This window comes from Myotis nattereri, assembly GCF_964212035.1.
Source record: "Myotis nattereri genome assembly, chromosome: Y".
NCBI lineage: Eukaryota > Metazoa > Chordata > Mammalia > Chiroptera > Vespertilionidae > Myotis > Myotis nattereri.
Genome location: NC_138094.1, coordinates 15,713,312 through 15,733,132, shown reverse-complemented (window position 1 = coordinate 15,733,132; position 19,821 = coordinate 15,713,312). Strand labels below are relative to the sequence as shown.

The following is a 19,821-nucleotide window of genomic DNA, read 5'->3' as shown; positions in this document are numbered from 1 at the left end:
CCTGAACCATGCAGGACGTGGAGGGTAACACTTACGATAGTTTGGGGTACATATTTTCTTTGGTTCTGTTATATTTTGAGATATTTCCAACATATTATACCATTACTTTAAGCTACGTTCTTTTGGATTTATTAAGAATCACTTTTCCCTGGGACAAGGTAACATATGCAGATTTCTATGTCAATAATCAAGTTTGTGCTTTGGCTACACTTTTGATCTTATATTTAAGTTAATTTGTGTGTATACTCGTTATACCATATATTAAGTTGTTGATCTTCAATGACTTTTAGTACATAACTCACTTATGTCCCTGTCCTTTATTTGGAGAGCCTGTTTTATGATACATTGAAGGGGGTCGGTACATATTGACCCTTTTACTTTACCTTTATCTTTTAGGGTTTGTCAACAGCCAAGAGTGGGATTTGCCTCATGATTTGTCTTGAGTTCAGAAGTCCATTTATTTGATTTATGAACAATGGTTGATGTTGTTTCCCTAGTTTCTAAGCAGAAGAAATGTAGTTTGTGTAGATATTATTTCTAAGTGTCTTCTTTCAAGTGATGTTTTGTAGCCTACACAATGATTCTGAATAAGACAAAATCCCTACTTATTGGACACTCATTTTCTATGGTAAAAATAACAAACATGCAAGGAAATGTAAATAAGTACAATCATGCACAAAAAAGATAAGAGGAAAAATATAGGGGGTAATTATTTTTAGAAGTGGTATTGGTAGGAGATAGTGTTTCTATTCATAAAATTAAGGGGATCAAGGGATGTTTGTTGAATCTCAAATGTCAGGAAGTAGGCCATGGTGTATAAATATGTGGAAAACTTTTTGGAACCAGAAAACTCAAGTGATTCCTTAAGGTGGGAACTGTGTCCAGTGGCTGTTTAGTTTGTGTCGCTGCCCATCAGTGCCAGGCATCTTGGTGGAATATGTGACTTCAGATTTGTTTCCAAAAAATAGGTCCAGACATCCAAACAGTTTATGTGGAGCAATTACAATGACCTGAGCTATGTTTACTCAAGTTACATTGATTTGGCTAAAAGATCAACCATCATGAAGTTATTGGGAGATTGAGGAATTTTAGTATGTTAGCCAAGTACTATAGTTAAAGGTATATTTCTAGGAACTCATCTTTTTATATTCTTTATTGTTTCAAGTATTACATATAGCATTATATATGTCTCCTTCTCCCCACATTGTGCTCTCCCTGGCCACTCCCACCCTCATCACATGCCCTCGCCTCCCTAGTGTCTGTGTCCCTTGGTTATGGTTATTTGCCTGCATACAAGTCCTTTGGTTGATTTCTTACCTCCCCTAGCCTCCTGCCTTCCCTCTGAATTTTGACAGTCAGTCCCATACTTCTGTGTCTCTGGATCTATTTCTGTTGATCAGTTTCTGTTGTTCATTATATTCCACAAATGAGTGAGGTAATGCAATATTTTTTCTTTCTCTGCCTAGATTATTCCACTTACCATAATGCTGTCCATGTCCTTCCATGCTTTTTGGAAAGGGAAGAGTTCTTTCCTTTTTACAGCAGTGTAGTATTCTGTTGTGTAGATGTACCCCACCATTTTTAATCCATTTATCAGCTGATGGGCACATAGTCTGTTTCCGAATCTTAGCTATTCTAAATTGTGCTGCTATGAACATATGGGTGCATATATGCTTTCTGATTGGTGTTTCTAATTTCTTGGGAAAGACTCCTAGTAGTGGGAGTACTGGATCAAATGGCAGTCGCTTTTTAATTTTTTGAGGAAACTCCGTACTGTTCTCCACAGTGGCTTTGCCAGACTGCATTCCCACGAGCAGTGCACATGGGTTCCTTTTACTCCACATCTTCCTCAGCCCTTGTCGTTTGTTGATTTGTTGATGATAGCCATTCTTACCAGTGTGAGATGGTATCTCATTGTTATTTTGATTTGCATCTCTAGGAAGAATAAGGATTTTTAGCATGTTTTCTTATGTCTCTTGGCCTTCTGTATGTGCACTTTTCAAAAGTATCTATTTAAGTCCATTTTTTGATTGCATTGTTTATCTTGATTTTTTTTTTAGATGGCTGAGTTCCCTATAAATTTTGGAGATTAGGCCCTTATTGGATATAACATAGGAAAATATGTTCTCCCAAGCCATGGGCTTTCTTGTTTTGGTTTGTTTGGGTTTTTTATTTTTGGTTTTTGTGTGTGTGTGTTTTTTGTGTTTGTGTGTTGCTGATGGTTTCTTTTTCTCTGCAGAAGATTTTTATTTTGATGTCGTCCCATTTGTTTCTTTTCTCCATATTTTCTATTACCCTAGGAGTTATATTGGTAAAGAGCTTCTTGAAATATGTCTCATATTTTTCTGCCTATGGATTCTTCCAAGATTTTTATGTTTTCCCTCTTACAATTAAGTCCTTTGTCCATTTTGTGTTTATTTTCCTCTATGGTGTGAGGCGGTGGTCTCGTTTCATTATTTTGCATGTATCTATCCAATTTCTCCAACCTCCTGTATTGAAAAGACAGTCTTGACTCCATTGTATGCTCTTGCCTCCTTTGTCAAATATTAATTGGGCATAAAGGCTCAGGTCTATTTCTATGATCTCAGGTGTGTTCCATTGGTCTACTAGTACACGTCTATTCTTGTGCCAGTTCCAGCGAGCTTGAGAACAGTGGCTTTGAAATATAACTTGACATCGCAATTGTGAACGGCCAACATTGTTCTTCTTTCTTAAGATTACTGGGACTATTGCGGGTCTTTTTATTTTTTATTGAATACGAATTTCTGGAGACTTTCTTCTAGGTCTGAGAAATATGTCATTGGTATTTTAATTGGGATTACAGTAAATCTGTAGAATGCTTTGGGTAGCGTGGCCATTTTAATGAGATTTAATCTACTATTACATGAACTTGGTATATTCTTCATTTGTTTATGTCTTCCTCTACCTCTTTTTTCAATGTCCTATAGTTTTCAGTGTACAGATCTTTTACTTATTTAGTTAAGTTTATTCCTAGGTATCTTCATTTTTTTGTTGCAATTGTAAATGGGATTGTTGTTTTTGTTTGTTTGTTTCTTTTTCTGTGAATTCTTTATTGGTGTATCAAAAAGCCATAGATTTCTGGGTGTTAATTTTGTATTCTGCTACATTACCTAATTCATTTATTAAATGAAGAACTTGTTTTATGGAACACTGAAGGAGTTCAATACATATTGATCCTTTTACTTTGCATTTATCTTTTAGGATTTGTCGACAGCCAAGATTTGGATTTGTATCATGATTTTTCTGTCTTTTTTTTTGATAGAGCAAATTACTTGATCTTTCTTTCTTTTTCCCAATGATTCTTTTTTTAATTTTTTTATTGCTTAAAGTATTACAAAGAGTATTACATATGTGTCCTTCCCCCCCGCACCGACCTGCCTTTGACAATCCCCTGACCTCCCCTAATCTCCAGTGTCTTATGTCTATTCGTTATGCTTATATGCATGCATACAAGTCCTTCGGTTGATCTCTTACCTCCCTCCCTCCTGCCCCCAACCCTCCCCGGCTTTCAAGCTGCAGTTTGACAATCTGTTTGAGGCAGCTCTGCCTCTGTCTCTATTATTGTTCAAAAGTTTATAATGGTCTCTATTATCCATGAATGAGTGAGATCATGTGGTATTTTTCCTTCATTGATGGGCTTATTTCACTTAGCATAATGCTCTCCAGTTCCATCTCATGATTTTTCTTGAGTTCAGAAGTCCATTTATTTGATTTATGAAGAATGGTTGATGTTGTTTCTCAAGTGCTAAGCAGTAGAAATTGTAGTTTGTGTACACAATATTCCTAAGTGTCTTCTTACAAGTGATATTTAGTAGCCTACACACTATGCTGCATAATGACTATGAATAAGACAAAATCCCCATTTATTGGGCAGTTATCTTCTACCAGAGGCCTAGTGCTCAAATTTGTGCATGGGTGCAGTCTGGCCGGCCCGTCCCCGAACCAGTCCTTTGGTCATCCCTCAATTTGGTCATGCCACAAGCAGCCTGATTGATATGGTAGCACTTCCAGTACTCACTCAAACAGGAGTGGTGACAGTGGGCATCCCTGTCTTGTTCCTGTTCTTGGGTGACTTGGTTTTTTTTTGGCCTGTTGAGTATGGTGTTGGCTGTATGTTTGTCATATAAGGCTTGTATTATGTTGAGATATGATCCCTCCAGTCCCAGTTTGCTGAGACTTTTTACCAAAAAGTGTGTTGGGTTTTGTCAAATTCTTTTTCTTCATCAATTTATATGATTATCTTATTTTTATCTCTCGATTTTTTTTTTTATTTTTCTCTCTCAATTTGATGTATAATGTGTATTGATTTGAGGATGTTGCACCATCATTTCATGCCCAGAATAAATCCATGTGCTCATGGTGTATGATCTTTCTGATGTAATGCTGGTTCTGATTTGCTAGGATTTTGTTGAGGATTTTAGAATCTATGTTCATCAGAGATACATTGGCTTGTAATTCTCTTTCTTTGCAGTATCTACATGTGCTTTGGGATTAGGGTAATGCTGGCTTCTAGAAATTGCTTGGAATTGTTCCTTCCTCTTGAAGTTTTTTGAAAAGTGTGAGGAGGATATGTTTTAGTTTGAATGCTTTGTAAAACCTCCTGTGAAGCTGTCTGGCCCAAGGCTTTGGTTGCTGGAAGTTTTTCAATGACTGCTTCAATTACCTTCTGTTTATCCATCTATTCAGACTTTTTTATTCTTCTTGATTGAGTTTCAGAAGGTTGTACTTTTCTAGGAATACATCCACTTGTTCTAGGTGACCAGTTTGTTGGAATAGTATTTTTACAACCCTTTTTATTTCTTTGGGGTCAGTTGTTATTTTGCCTCTTTCATTTCTGATTGTTGATTTGGGTCCTCTGTGCTTCCTGGTAAGCCTGGAAGAAGTTCATCAATCTTATTTATCCTTTCAAAGAACCAGCTGTTGATTTTATTGATATTTTGTAGTGATTTTTTTGTTTGTTTGTTTTTTTTGTTTTTGGTTTCTATGTTATTTAATTCTGCTGTGATTTTTACCATTTCCTTCCTTCTGCTCAGTCTGGGCTTTTCTTGTTGCTCTCTTTCTAATTCTTTAAGTTGTAGAGTTAGATAATTTATTACCAGTTATTTTTTGTATTTGTTTTTTTGTGTCTGTAATGCTATGAACTTCTCTCTCAGAACTGCTTTCAGTATATACCATTGAATTTGAATTGTTGTGTTTTCATTGTCATTTCTTTCCAGGATGTTTTTCATTTCTTTTTTGATGTTTTTGATAACACAAACATTGTTTAATAACGTATTATTTAGCCTGCAAGTATTTGAATTTTTGTTAATTTTTATTGTAGGTTATATCTAATATTAGAATCCCGGTGCACAAAATTCTTCCATGAGGGGTGGTGGTGTTCCTTCAGACCAGCTTATACCCTCTACAATCCGGGACTGCTGGCTCCTAACTGCTGAAGTGCCTGTCTGCCTGCCTGGTCACCTCTAACTGCCCCCCCACCCCCGCCCCTACAGCCTGATTGACCCTCACTGCCTCTACTTGCTATTCTAATCACCCCTAACTGCCCTACCAGCTGGCCTGGTCTCCCCTATCTGCCCTGTGGTCGACCAGGTCACCTCCAACTGCCCCCTACCTACTAGCCTGGTCGCTGACAACTGTCCCTTAACCAGCCTAGTCACCTTTCACTGCCCCCCCCCCACACACACACACTACTGGCATAATCGCCCCCAACTAAGTGCCTGCCAGACTGGACACCCCTAACTAAGCCCCTGCCAGTATGGTCAACCCTAACTCTCTCCCTGCCAGTTTGGTCACCTTTTACTGCCCCATCACCCGCTGGCCTTGGCACATTCAACTGCTCCCCTACTGGGCTGGTTTCATTCTACCGTCCCACTTGTCTGCCTGGTTGCCCCTCATATACCCGCAGGCCTGGTTGCCCGACACAACTTGCTGTTCAGTTGTTTGGTTTTCCCTCACCAAGACGCAACTGGCCTGGTCGCCCCATGTAGCCTGCTGTCCAGTCGTTTGGTAATGGCTCATTAACCCCCCCACCAGTCTGGTCTCCCCATGTAGCCTGCTTGTTCAGTCATTTGGTTGTCCCTCACTAAACCCCCTGACAGCCAGGTCATAGGCAGCCATCTTGTCAGGGCGTGAGGAATAATTTGCATATTACCTCTTTACTATATAGTAGTATGCCTTTGTAATCAGAGAAGATGCTTGATATGACTTCCATCTTGTTTAATTTGAAGAGACTTTGCTTGTGTCTCAAGTGGTCTATCTTTGAAAATCTCCCATGAACACTTAAGTAGAATGTATATTCTGTATCTTTGGGGTGAACTGTTCTGAAGATGTCGATTAAGTCTGTCTGATCTAGTGAGTTGTTTAGGATTGTTGTCCCCTGTGATGGCCTTCATGTTAAAGTCTGTTTTGTCAATATGTTTATTTCTAGTCTATCTTTTCTTTTCTTTTCCATTTGCATGCAAAATTCACTCTCATTCTGTGTGAGTCTTTTGTTTTGAGGTGGGTCTCTTGATGACAACATATCGTTCAGTCATATTTTTGAATCCATTCTGCAACCCAACGCCTTTTGTTTGGAGCATTTAGTCCATTTACTTTAAGGGTTATTATTGATAGATACTGATTTATTGCCATTTTAATTCTGTATGCCTAGGTTTCCCTCTCATTTCTTCTTCTCATTACAGCAGTCCCTTTAGGATTTCTTGTAATTCTGGCTTTGTGGTGTTGTATTCTTGAGCCATTCTTTGTCTGGGAAGCTCTTTATTTAAACATCTATTTTGAATGACGGCCTTATTGGATATAGTAATCTTGGTCTCAGATCCTTGATTCCATTACCTTAAGTACTTCATGTCATTCCCTTCTGGCCTGTAGAGTTTCTGATGAGAAACCAGGTGTCAGCCCTCATTGGAACTTTATTGTAGGAAACACATTTCTTTTCTCTTGCTGCCTTGACAATTATCTCTTTTTCTTTAATTTTTGGCACTTTAATTATTATGCATCTGGAATGGGCCTGTTTGAGTTCTTCTTGTTTGTGGTTCTCTGTGGTTCCTGCACTTGTGTGACATTTTCCTTTAAGAAGTTAGGGAAGTGTTCTGCCATTGTTTCTTCAAACACCTTCTCTATGCCTTTCTCCCTTTCTGCCTCTTTGGACACACCCACTACTCTAATATTGTTACATTTCCGGTAGTCTCACGGTTCCTTTAACCTGTCCTCTTGTTTATTAATTGTTTTTTTTTTTTCTGGTTTTCCTAATTGAGTGATATTTTCTCTCTGACTAACAATTCACTGATTTGATCCTCAGCTTCCCAAATATGATGTGTATTTCTTCCAGTGTGTTCTTTACTAGTGTTATGTCATATTTTTTATCTAGAACTTTTCTTTTTTCATAGCTACTATATTTTTTTTCATGCTATTGAGCATTTTACCATGATTGCTCTGAACTCTGATTCAGATAAATTTCTTATCTCTACTTCATTTTTCTCTTCTGAGAATTCTCTAGTTCTTTCATTTTGGTGTTTCTTGTTTGTTTGCTACTTTTGGCTTTCTGTTTGAGTTTGTGATGATGAGTTATGTAGATCCTCTATCAGTGGTTCTTAATCTTCTGGCCCTTTAAATACCCTTCCTCATGTTGTGACCCAATCATTAAATTATTTTCGTTGCTACTTCATAACTGTAATGTTGCTACTGGTATGAATCGTAATGTAAATATCTGATATGCAGATTGGTCTTAGGCAACCCCTGTGAAAGTGTCGTCCGACCGCCAAAGGGGTCTCGACCCACAGGTTGAGAACCGCTGCTCTACACCTCTCAGCCTGTCATGCAGGACAGTGTTACAGGCTGTTTCTGACTAATTAGGTCAGGCAAAGACTCAAAGCCTCAGGAGACCACCTCTGGCTACACACTTATAGGCTTCTGACTTGAATTGCCCCTGTAGGCAGTCATCCTCAGGCAACAGATTTTTTTCAACATGGTGGGGCAGTGGTTTCTACTGGAGACCAATTGTCATTCTTAATCTCTTAAGTTGCCTCAGAGCAAAGTTTTTTACAATCGGGTGTGTCAACTGTCCTATTCTGAGACAGGCAAATGTCTGTGTGGGAAAGATGTCCTCCTCTGCATGAGGGAATGACTCCTCCCAGGAGTCATGGGTATCTATCTTCTGAGCTGTATCCACTGAGTCCCTAGTCCTGGCTTCTTCCCTCACAGCTCCAGTGCACTTCAACCTCCCTTTGCCAGAGCACAGGGAAATTTGTGTGTTGGCCCTTTAGGAGGATGCCTTGGTATCCATCAGTCTCTCCATGTTTGATAGCTGGGGGCAAGAAGGGCAGCGTGGTTGGGAGGTGGGAGGACAGTTGAGGGTGAGCAGGCCAGTAGGCAGAGTGGTTAGTGGAGATCAGGCAGGCAGGCAGGCAGGCAGGCGAGCTGTTAGGAGGCAGTGGTGCTGGATTTCAAGAGGGATATGTGACTTCTGGATTGGCTCAATTCATAAACTGGCAGTCAGACATCCCCCAAGGGGTCCCAGATTAGAGACAGTGCAGGCCAGGTTGAGGGACACACCCTCCTGTGAACGAATTTCATGCACCGGGCCACTGGTATATCCATAAAGATATATTTTGTGATTCCAAGAATCATATGCTTGTTGAGGAAATATGACAACCAAATTAACGCATCTTAATAAATACAATATAAGTATTTTGTCAACAGGCTGAAAAGTGATATGTGTGGGTTCATAAGGTCTGTTTTTAATAAAAAATGAGGGTGGAAAGGCACACTTGAAAGAGTCAGGCATTGCCAGTTGCTAAATCACAGAGTGCACATAGTTGTGAAAAAATAAGGCAAACGTGACTCATTCATATCAGTACAAAGATGTCTTAAAGTGTAACATAGAGTCTCTCACTATTAATTATGTTGGAAAGTTGAAACCATTGAGGGAATCAGTGTAGTTAAGAACAATATGCCTCTGCAGTTGAATATACACAAACAGCCTATCCATTTAAATTGTGGATGTGCTAGTGAGCGCATAAATTAAAGGGTCATTTGTGGACATTTTGGATAAGAATTAGTACTGAAACATGGTAATATTTATGGGAAATGTAATATTTCTCATATTTTGAAGGAGATCTGGGGCTCTTCACATGAGCTGTTAAATGCTCGTAGTACAGCTAAAGGCAGTAAAATTTATATTGCCATCATTACCAAAACTAAGTTTATACATTTAAAGTAGTCAGCAGTAGGAGAGAGCCATGCTAAATTGGTGATAAATTAGAAAATTGTATGTGTAATGAATTTGGCATGTACTGGCCCAATAAAATATTACTATGCACAGGTGATATCTTGCCAGTATTAGAATAGATGCAAGTGCACAACTAGCACATGTGGCTTTTCCTGAGTCCAAAATGTAGTTGAAAGCGTAGCATAAAAGTTCTAAGGTAAGTGAGACAGTCAATTTTGAAAGTAAATGGACATAACTTGCCTCTATATTGTGGGCATCCAGGAGCAATGAAAGTGTTTTAACCTAAATGCTAATAATTCAATACTTGCATACCGAAATAACTATTAGTTCTTAGGGGAACGTGCATGAAGAAGTGAGTGTAACGGGAAAATTAGGAAGTTTTTAGTAATGTCGAAAAGAGATTGTGAGCAACAGAGCAAAGTAGAGAAGGAGAAAAGTCGATAGAGGCTTGTCAAGCTATAGGTAGGCACTGATAAATATGTATGTGGACATCATGGAATTCCTTGCACTTTGTTCAGAATTGGAAAGGTTTTTCCCACCAATGGTCATTTAAGAAATTAAGGAAGATGTACAGGGAGGACAAGATGTCAGAAGATAATACATTCCAGAGTAACATATCACAGCACATACAAGCATGAGCCTAAATAGAGTCTAAGAGTAAATTTAAACATTGTTGTGGAAAGAGGAAATAAAGTGTTGTTTTGAATTATTGTTTTCCCATAAAACATTGCTCTCCAATGTGATATCCTCACATAAATATTTGTCATTTACAGGAACGCTGTCACGTGGGAGAGGAAGTTATGCAGGCGTTCCTTGCAAAGAGACAATCCCTTCCAGGAGAAATTACCATATATCTCCAAGAGATGATGATTGCACTACTAGTTATAGGTAATGGGCAATAAAGCGTAAGACACATAACTATACTATACACTGTCTGTTGTTGAGGTGAATTTCATCTATCATAACACTAAATATTTACCATTGACCAACTAAGTAGCATGTAGTATATTCAGAGTCTTATGTCACAACTGTATCTGAGTATGTCCAAAACATCTTTATCACTCATACATAAAAGCTCTCCAGGTAAAGCAGTCGCTACCATTCTCTTCCTCAGTCCAGCTTCTATGAAAAACCAACCAGGGTTCTGTCTGTATTGATTCACCTGTTTTCCACAGATCATAGTATCAGAATGATACTGGATAGGACATTTTGTGCCTGGCTTGTGTCCATTACCATAAATGTGTCCAAGGGTCATCCATATGGCAGTAATCAGTTCACCGCCACTTTTATGGCTGGTTAAATATTCCCTTGCAGCTCTAGTGAGTGCACACAGCTCGTTTACCACTTCAACCGTTGGGGTCCTTTCCACCAGAGGACTGATGTGAGCATTTTGGACTAGTATTTCATAGAAGTCTCCAGTTATTGTGGGTGCAAAATTTAGAGTGGAATTTCGGAGTCATATTGCAATTCAGTGTTAAATGTTTGTTGTAGGAGTTTCCATTATTTTCCACAGCAGCCACGCCTTGTCCCCTTTCTGTTCCTTGTGTACAGGATTCCAGTGGCTCTAAATTCCCAACAAGCCCTGGTATTTTCCTCTTCAAACATTGGGACCTACTTAGGAATAAAATGGTATCTCACGTAGGTTTTGGTTGGCATTTCCCTAACTATCCATTATTTTGATGCTCTTTCCATGAGCTTGTTAGCTGTTTCTGTATCGTGTTTGGAGAAATGACTCTTGAAGCCTTCTGTCCATTTGCCTTTTCCTATTTTTACAGAGGTTCATATGACAGCTGTGGTATGTGTCCAGATATACTGCGTGTAAGTGACAGGATTGGAATTAACAGGCCATCTTGTGTTTAACTGGAATTTTACTTTTATTTGCCCCAGGGAGTACTATATGCAGTATGTGTTTTGTATTATCTTGGAAGTCTTGTATTCTTTTCTTAGTAGCTCATTTGGAACAGTCCAAATCTTTCAGGAGTGAAGGATCATACTCATTTATTTTCCTTATTAAAGAAATGAAGTGCAACATTTTCTTTTTTGTTGTTTCTCACCTGAGGATATATCTCTGCTGATCTTGGGAGAGTGGACGGAGGGAGTGGGGCTGAGAGAGAGCTACATCAATGTGAGAGAGATACTTTGATTGGTTTCCCCATGCATAATCCCCAACCAGGGCCAGGGATGGACCCTGCAAACCAGGCTCATGCCCTTAACCTGGAATCAAACCAGGGATCCTGCAATGCCAAGACCGGTGCGCGACCCACTTAGGCACACCAGCCAGGGGTGTATTGTATAATTTTTTAATCAGAAAGAGCTTTTGACAGCATGAAGCATAATAGGAAGGTCAGAATTCCAGCCCGTTTTCAGAAAATGTGCCTTCATATATATTCATAGTCAATTATTTCAGTCAAAACATTATTCTTCAGCTGTATTTTAAATAATTGTAAGCTCCCTTGTCTACCTCAGCTTTACTGACATATTTTTAGCGCAGATGTATAAAAGCATAGGTTTGCCAACTATTTAAGACTTTACTAGGTTCATGTCATACTGACATAAAATTATTCGTTAAGATGTTAAAGTATTGTTATTTGGTCACTGACATTACAGGATGCACAGGTGGTGCACCACCAACCCAAGGGCCTCCTCTGACTTATGGTGGAAGGAGTCACTGGGATGATTATTACAGCCTCACAGGAGATGGGTATGATGGGGGGGGGTGTGCATAACACTTACTGCAACAGCCGATGGGACACCTCTTTAAGAGGCCGTGAGTGTGATGCTGGTGGGGATCATAGGATTCACCATCTATGCAAGAGAGTGTGAATCATGCAGTGCAGTAGCTCAGCTTATTGAGATTCTCAAGGGCTGCCAAGAGGGAAGTCCCTGTGACAGATGAAATAGAAATTGAACTTAAAAATAATGCTATGTTATGGAAGGCATTTATTTGAAAAGAAATAGCCTTCTGTTATTTAAGAATGAATAGAAGCAAATGGTGGGTTTGGGGAAGAAACAAGAATTTTAGATCCCTTTGTGAAACTTCTGCATAGAATGCAAAGTTTGAATTCTTCAAGGTTGTTTTATAAGTGTTGATTTTAATAACTATATACTTTAATGTTTAAATTGAATATCTGTATTGTTAAAATATTCAGAATAAAGTTTTCCACTAAATGGGATTTCTTGTCTCATTTTACTACAAACACATAAAAGCAATGTGTTTGGATGGTGAGGTGAATTCTAGGCCCTAAATTTCCCAAGGTGTCTTTGGCCACAAGTGCATGAAGTCTTTGAAGTGAACTGCATACAAAATGAAGCGTTGTGTTACTTCTTCATGGCATGCTGCCCTGTTTCCAGTTGTCCGGGGGAGGTAATCAAATGACGTATTCTTGGAAAACCTAACTGGAAAAAAGAATTGAGGCACCTCCAACAAGGCTGTAAAGCAATTGTTCACCTCTTTCCTGTGGCATTTTGTATGTCCTCAATCTTTAAAGGAATAGTATATGTAGGAAGAAAAATTACATATGGAATAATATAAATGTTTGAACAAATCTAAATGTAAGCATCCTTTGGCTTATTGAAATGCCATCAGCACCTTTCTGAAGTGGGAATAACAAGACTGAAACAGAATTTGCCACTTAACAAGCTTTCCTGAATATACCTCTGAATTAAATAAACAAAAGTGCCCGTCGATTGAGATATGTATTTTTCTATAGAACTGCTCATGCACTTCCTCTTCAACTTTTTGACATTTAATATATGCTCTCCACACATCGAGTTATCTTGAAGCCTCAGTATTTTTATGAGTGAATGTCAACAAATGTCCCAACTGGGAAAATTTTTAAAAACTCACCTGTTGGACTGTTGAGTGTATAGTTATCAACAAGCTTTCCAACTTCAATTTTAAAAATCTCCCCCAAAATGTTTTGTTTCTTAGTTATTTTTACTGGAATACTGAATGGGAAATTAATTGTGGAAGCTGGAACCTCAACTGTTGAAGGACTTTAATGTCTATCCTGTTAGACTTGGGGATGGTAGTGGGACAAACCCTGGTCGGTATGGCTCAGTGAGCCCCTTTTTCATTGCCAGCTGGAATGCTGCTGGATTGGTGAAATACCTAATAAAGCCATTTGGATGCCAAATTTACTCAGCTTAATTTTACCACTGTAGGTTTGTACTGAAAACGTACTATGGTGTAGAGAAATACTAGACAAACAATACAAAACTTCACATCATGAAATAGATCACTTTATATACAATCCCATGGGGAAGTGGACTAGAAAGGAAGATTAAAGGGGAAGAAGGAACAGCATAAAAATCCTGACCATGACAAAAGGCTACTTCTTGTATTTCTAAACAGATATTCTGGGTATCAAAACCTTAAGCTATGTACATACTTTTAGACATATTTATTGTCATTGATTTCAAAGAGGAAGGGAAAGGGAGAAAGAGTTAGAACCATCAATGGTGAGAGAGAATCCTTGATTGGCTGCTTCCTATAAGACACCTACTGGGCTAAGAGCCCAAAACGGGGACATGTCCCAGTCTGGGAATTGAATACTGACCTCCTGGTTCACGTGTCAAAACTCATCCACTGAGCCAAGCAGGCCAGGTTTTGGCTCTTCTTTATTCAGAGTCTTCCCTTTGACATTCGTGTGCTCAAGCTGCCCTGTATCCAGCCTACCTGACTGCTGTGCAGATTGGTGGACTCTGGGGTACATTCTAGTAGTAAGGAACCTACTATGTGTGCCTTACTCTCCGTGCTTGTTTTCTAATGCCCTAGAGACTCTGCCCATAGGGCCTTCATGTACATGATCTCTGTGCACCAGCAGTCACCTCCTATCCAGGTCTCTTCTCTGCCCATCTTCATAGATGCAGTCTTTATCTAAGGTTTCTAAGCATCATTGCGTTGATACTATGCTTTTCTGAATATTTTGATGGAAAAGTCCAGATTCCAATATAGAATTTTTCTGGATTTCTCAGTTGTGGTCTCGAGAACAAATAAAGCGTCAAGTGCAGGACACTTGGTTTTAGAGGCAACATGCAGCAATGAGTTTTCTTTTGTTGTGTCTTAATATGGTGGGTTTTTAAAATTGATTCTTTAGAGAGAGGTGAATGGAGAGAGACAGGCACAGAAGCATGCATTCATGTGAGAGGGAAACAATGTTGGATGCCTGGGGACTTAACCTGCAACCTGGACATGTGCCCTGGCCAGAAATCAAATGGCTAAACTTTCTGGTGCACAGGACAATGCCCAGACACACTGGCCAGGGTGCACTGACTTTTATTTTCTTCCTTATCTTGCATCTGGTGGTTAATAAATACCATCAATGCTAATAACAGTGGGCAATTCCAGAGGAGGACATGCTGACAAGAGCTTTACATAAGTTGGCCCCACAGGTGAATCTCCCCACAAGGCAATGGGCATGATCTCTATGTGTGGAGGAATTAACACCCTGACCACAGGATGTTTTGCCTTTGCCCTTCCTCCCTCAGAACCTGCCAATTTTTATGATTTTCCTCAAATGCCAGAGGTTCTGATTCCCATCATGGACACTACTCCCTGTCAAGGTGGGGATGGGAAGAAAAGATGCATGTCAGACAGAGGGACAGGGAGAGGGAGAGGGAGAGAGAATAATAGAGAGGAAGAGAAAGAGAGCGTTTGCTGTAAGAGATATACATTTTCTGACCCATGTTCTCTTATCCCCTTTTATGGGGGGTGGGGAGCTCACCGACGGTTACAGAGACTTTGGCATTTTCTCTTCCTACTAAAAGAAGCAGATTGTGCCTGGCCAGTGTGGCTCAGTAGGCCTATGAACCAAGAGGACTTAGTTCAATTCTCAGTTGGAGCAGGGGCTGGAGTTTACGCCTGGATCTCCAGGTGGATGTGCAGGAGAAAGCCAACCAATGATTTTGTCTCATTATTGATGTTTTATCCATCTCTCCCTCTCCCTTCCTCTCTGAAAACAATAAGAATTGTACTAACAAACAGAAAAATGTGCTTATATGCTGATGGGCCCAAGCTAGAAGAGTGGAAGGTAGAAGAAAAAGAAAGGAATGGCAATAAAAAGAGAACGAAGGGCCAGGTGCTGTATGTGACAAGCTAGGAAGCTGCTGACACCCAGCAGAGAGCAGCAAGCACATGAGTGGCTGGCACTGAATGAGAGGCAGTAGAAGGAGAAAAACCAGGACTGACTTCCTCACATTTAGGGAGACATACAGGCAAATGGAGCCGTGCCCCGGGCCTGGATGTGTGGCCTTCTCCCTAGGTGGTCCTCTGGCAGGCCACTCAGTGAGCAAACTGAGACAGCCTAGGGCCAGAATGAGGTGGCAGGTGGGCAGGGAGCCTGTTCCATGCTGAGCAGCTAACTGTCCATTGACTGTGGGATCCAACAGCACACTAGGACATCTCCCTTTCACTTGGTTGTATTGCCCCTCAGGGTGGCCCTCCATACCCCCATCTCCCCGGTGTGACCTTCACCTGTGTCCACTTAAGTGCTTTCCGGGAACTGGCTTGAGGTTGTCCACTCTTTAGAACCGGGGTCTGTCACTGGCTCAGAGATGCTTTACCACCTCCTTGATTGATGGGAAGGAGGATCATGAGGGGAAAGTCTTCGAACATTAGACCATCCTCTACAAAAGGATGTCGTATTCTTAGGACAGGACACAGAACAAAGCAGGGGTTTATGCCAGCTTAGTATTTTGCTGAAAAGAATGTAAATGTGTTTACAGGCCACAGGAACTTGAATTCAAGAAGGGGATGTATCCAGGGGAATGACAGGCCTGGACTTGTGAGGCCAGTGGTCTGGGTCCCTGGCAGGCTGATATCCCTTTCAGTACTTGGGGCCTGACTGGTGCACAGGGAAGCCCTACCATGGAGCGGCCACAGGCCAGCGATGGAGGCTCCCAGTGGGGAGGAGTTTTAGTCCAGGGACTGGACTAGTTACCTGTGATGGCCCCAGAGTAGTTGTACCACAGTGGTGCTCACTGGAAGCCACTTTTTCCAATCCCTGTGGACGCACCTTGTGTGCGCTGACCCACTGAACAGTCACAGAGGTGAGTGAGTAGGTACCGGTGCACCAGAAAGAACCACCAAACCAGAAAGTATAAATGGTGATGTGATCTCCTGGGACCAACCTCAACCAGCCTAGTGTCTGCGCATCACGATGCTCATGCCTTCTTACTTGGCCAGTAACTGCAGGTGGGAGAGTTGGGTTAACATGTCATGGAGGACACCAGATGGTTAACATCCAGTTCTCTTTATTACTGACATTTATTCACAACCATTCAAGCAAAGGTAATCCCCGCATCTACCACCCAAACCTCAGTCTCTCCCCCTGAGAGATTCAGGTGGATATTTCTAACTCCTTAGGACAAATCTCCCCAAAGAAACCATTGAGTCCCCTGTCAGCATTTCCCCCCACCCTGAGTATTTGTCTGAAACTGGCTGCTGTGTTCCTGTACGGTATACTTGTGTCCGGGTTTCAGTGCCCAAGGGCCCAGAGTAAAGCCTATGAGATGTACACCCAGCTGGACACTCAAGCAACAGGATCACAGAATGGGAGTTGGGTCAAGGAAAGTACTACAGCCACAGTGAGGACAGGGGTAAGCGCAGAGCCAGACCATGCTGGGCCGCCCCAACTCCTGCAGCATATGCTTCAGCACGGCATGCATCTGGGCAAGTCGGCCCAGGTTGATGGTGCCGCTCCTTTCCTCGTAACTCTCCAGGGGGGCCGCATAAATCACGCAATTCAGCTTGCTCAGCCCAACAATGTGGCGAAGCAGGTCCTCCAGGACGATCATGGAGATGGGGTTTTCACAGAAACTTAGGGTTGTGAGCTGGGAGCAGTGGCTCAGGGCTGGCAGGATGTCCAGGAACTGGGCATCCATGATCCCACACTTATCCAAGTCCAGGTCCTGGAGAGTGGGGGAGGCTCTCTCTAAAAGAAATCGGAGTGACCCAGAACTGATATTGGTCAGGTTGAGCCCACTGAAACTCAGGCCTTTCAGCTGGCTGACGTTCAGTTGCTGGGATAGATGTCTCAAGTCTCTTTCGAAAAGCAGGCAGTTAGTGATGGACAGGGTCGCCAAGGGGGTCCTCAGGCACCTGGGGAGACATAGAACAGTTACATGTGGGGGATGGACCTGGTGGGCAGAGGCAGGTGAGGATGATGCAGGCCTTCATGGTAAAGAGGCGGCCCATGTCACCAAAGCCTAGAGTGTTCCGGATGATGATCAAACCCAGGATGTTGCACAGTGAAAAGTGACATTCAAGTCAGAGCAAATTTGAGTGGAATCTTTCCCCATCTGTTATCTGCTCCGTGATGGATTCAACTGGATGAAACCTCACACACTCCATTTACTCATCCGTCAAGTGGAGCACATCATACAGCCCAGCCCAAACACACAGGTGTTCTGAACATAAAGGTGGGAGGTAAAGATGGGAGGAGCTCAGAAAGGAGCCTGACCCAGGGTCTGAAGCAGGAGGCAACCAGTGCATTTTAGTATTGGAGACATGTCCTGAAATGCCTGCAACTCGGGCTTCCTTCCAGCCACAGCCTAGACCCCTGTCACCATCATCTTTTAGCCCAATGAGGCCTCTGGCAGTTGTGCAGAAAGGGCTAACCTGGGCACAGTCAGGCAACATCAAACGAGAGCTGACACCCTCCAGGAACTTAGATCACTGCACTGTTTACAAACCACCTATCCAATTTCGTAATGACTCCCTCAGGAACCCTGCATTTACCACGCATTCTGTTTGCAAGAGCCTATGGCAACCCTTGGCAGACAGGTGAATGAGGCAGGTTTGGAGTGAAAGGCTGCCATGGCCAAATCTCTAAGTGCGGAACTTAACCCCTGAAACCTCACCTCTGATTGGCTTTCCCCTTGTCATTGCAATCCTCACTTGGTTCTATTGCATCATCTTCCCTTCCACACCACTTACAAGGATGCCCAAAGCTACCATCCCCTGGCCTGAAGCCTCCATTACGCCAATTCCTAGCAAGGAGTCCCTTTAGTAGCCTCTGTCCTAGTGCATATGTCCTACCTTTGTCTGGGGGGTTATGTGACAACATGCAAGGTGACAGAGCGGTGAACAAGACACTGACTGTGTGGACCGTCTAGTGGCTCAGGCACTCTAGCACTGCTGAGGGACTGCACACAGGAGAGCCCATCACTGTGCACTGAAATGGAAAGGGACTCGATCTGGTCGTCAGGGAAAGCTCGCCACCCCTCACCTGAGGATCTCGTCCAGGCGGCCTCTGAGGATGGAGACATCATCCAAATTGAGCTCCTGGAGGTGGGGCAGGCTGAGGAACTGAGAGGTGACCAGGCTAACACACTGCTCCTCCTCCTCCAAGGTGGTGTGAGAAGACGTGAAGACATGGGAGAGACGGAACCGGCGCAGATTGCCCATCTGGCCCAGGTAAGGAGCGAACTTCCTCAGGGTGGACAGCTTCCAGGTACAGTTTACCTCCAAATCCTGGACAGAGTCCAGCTGCACCATATCCAGGATGTTAGTGTTTTGCTTCGACATCGCAAAAACCTTCAGCTTCTTACAGCAAAGGTGCAGCAAACCTCTCCTCTCGCTGATTTTCTTAATCAGGTAGCTGAGGGACTCATCAAGGACACCTTTCTTGAGGCAAAGGTCTACTAACAGCTCCACAGGGGCCAAGGGTGGACTTGGCCTGGCCGTTAAGCTGCGCACTTTCCCCCTCTTCCTCATGGGCTGCGGGGCCTCAGGCTCCAGCAGTGAGCACAGATGGGCTCTGGTTCCGGCCCACACAATCCAGAACTCCTGATGAACTCTCTTCTGTAAATTAAGCACCTGCAGTTTCCATCTCCTGTGGAGAAAATAGGAGTTATGCTGGGGTGCATTATGATAACAAGGAATAAGACCATGAGTCTAGGAATCTGGGCAGCTGGGCCAGACACCTGACTGGACTTTTGACTCAATGTCCCAGAATCACCTGCTCCTGGTGCTACTGGGATCCTTCATGGTCCCCATTCCTGGTACATTTAGGTGCCACCAGGAAGGAGTGGGCTCGTGTCCCTTCGGTCACCCTCGGCATTTTCACCAGCCGTATATATCCGAAGCCTGTTCCCACAATGACCCCAGCAGTGGCTCCAAGGCCTGCCTCAGTTCTCCCTTTGGCCCTGCACACTCCCGGATCCCAGCTGTAACTGCTCAGATCCCCAGGGTGCTACCAGGCAACTGAATCCCCCATACCTGTGTCGAGTGTCCTGGGCAGGCAGGACATCGAGTCCCTCGAGCACAGCCTGCAAGATATCCTGGTAAGGCTGCCGATGGTTCATCAGGGCCCCCAGAGGGAGGCAGGGGAAGGGCCAAGCCTGCACCATGGCCTTCAGGACTCTGCTGTGCTTCCCAGCGAAGGCTGCCATGAACAGAGGTGGGAAGAGCTCCATAGGAAGCCACTCCAGAGCAGCGATGGCTGAGGCTTCATCCCGCAGCAGGCTCTGACATGCCAGTTCCAGGAGTCTGGGTGGAGCTGGGAGGCTCATCCCCATGAAGCTGCTATGAAAGAGATCATGGGAGACAGTCAGGAGCAAGGCATCTTGTC

General features: G+C 42.6%; 1 protein-coding gene across 1 annotated transcript; it reads right to left on the bottom strand.

Annotated features, from left to right (window-relative positions):
* Positions 1-16,792: 16,792 nt before the first annotated feature.
* Positions 16,793-19,555, bottom strand: LOC308512353 (melanoma antigen preferentially expressed in tumors-like; the record flags this gene model as incomplete). The annotated part of the gene is made up of 2 exons (XM_081082124.1): positions 16,793-17,348; positions 19,470-19,555. The coding sequence occupies 2 exons, from the start codon at positions 19,553-19,555 to the stop codon at positions 16,793-16,795; spliced, it is 642 nt and encodes a 213-aa protein (XP_080938250.1).
* Positions 19,556-19,821: the final 266 nt, after the last annotated feature.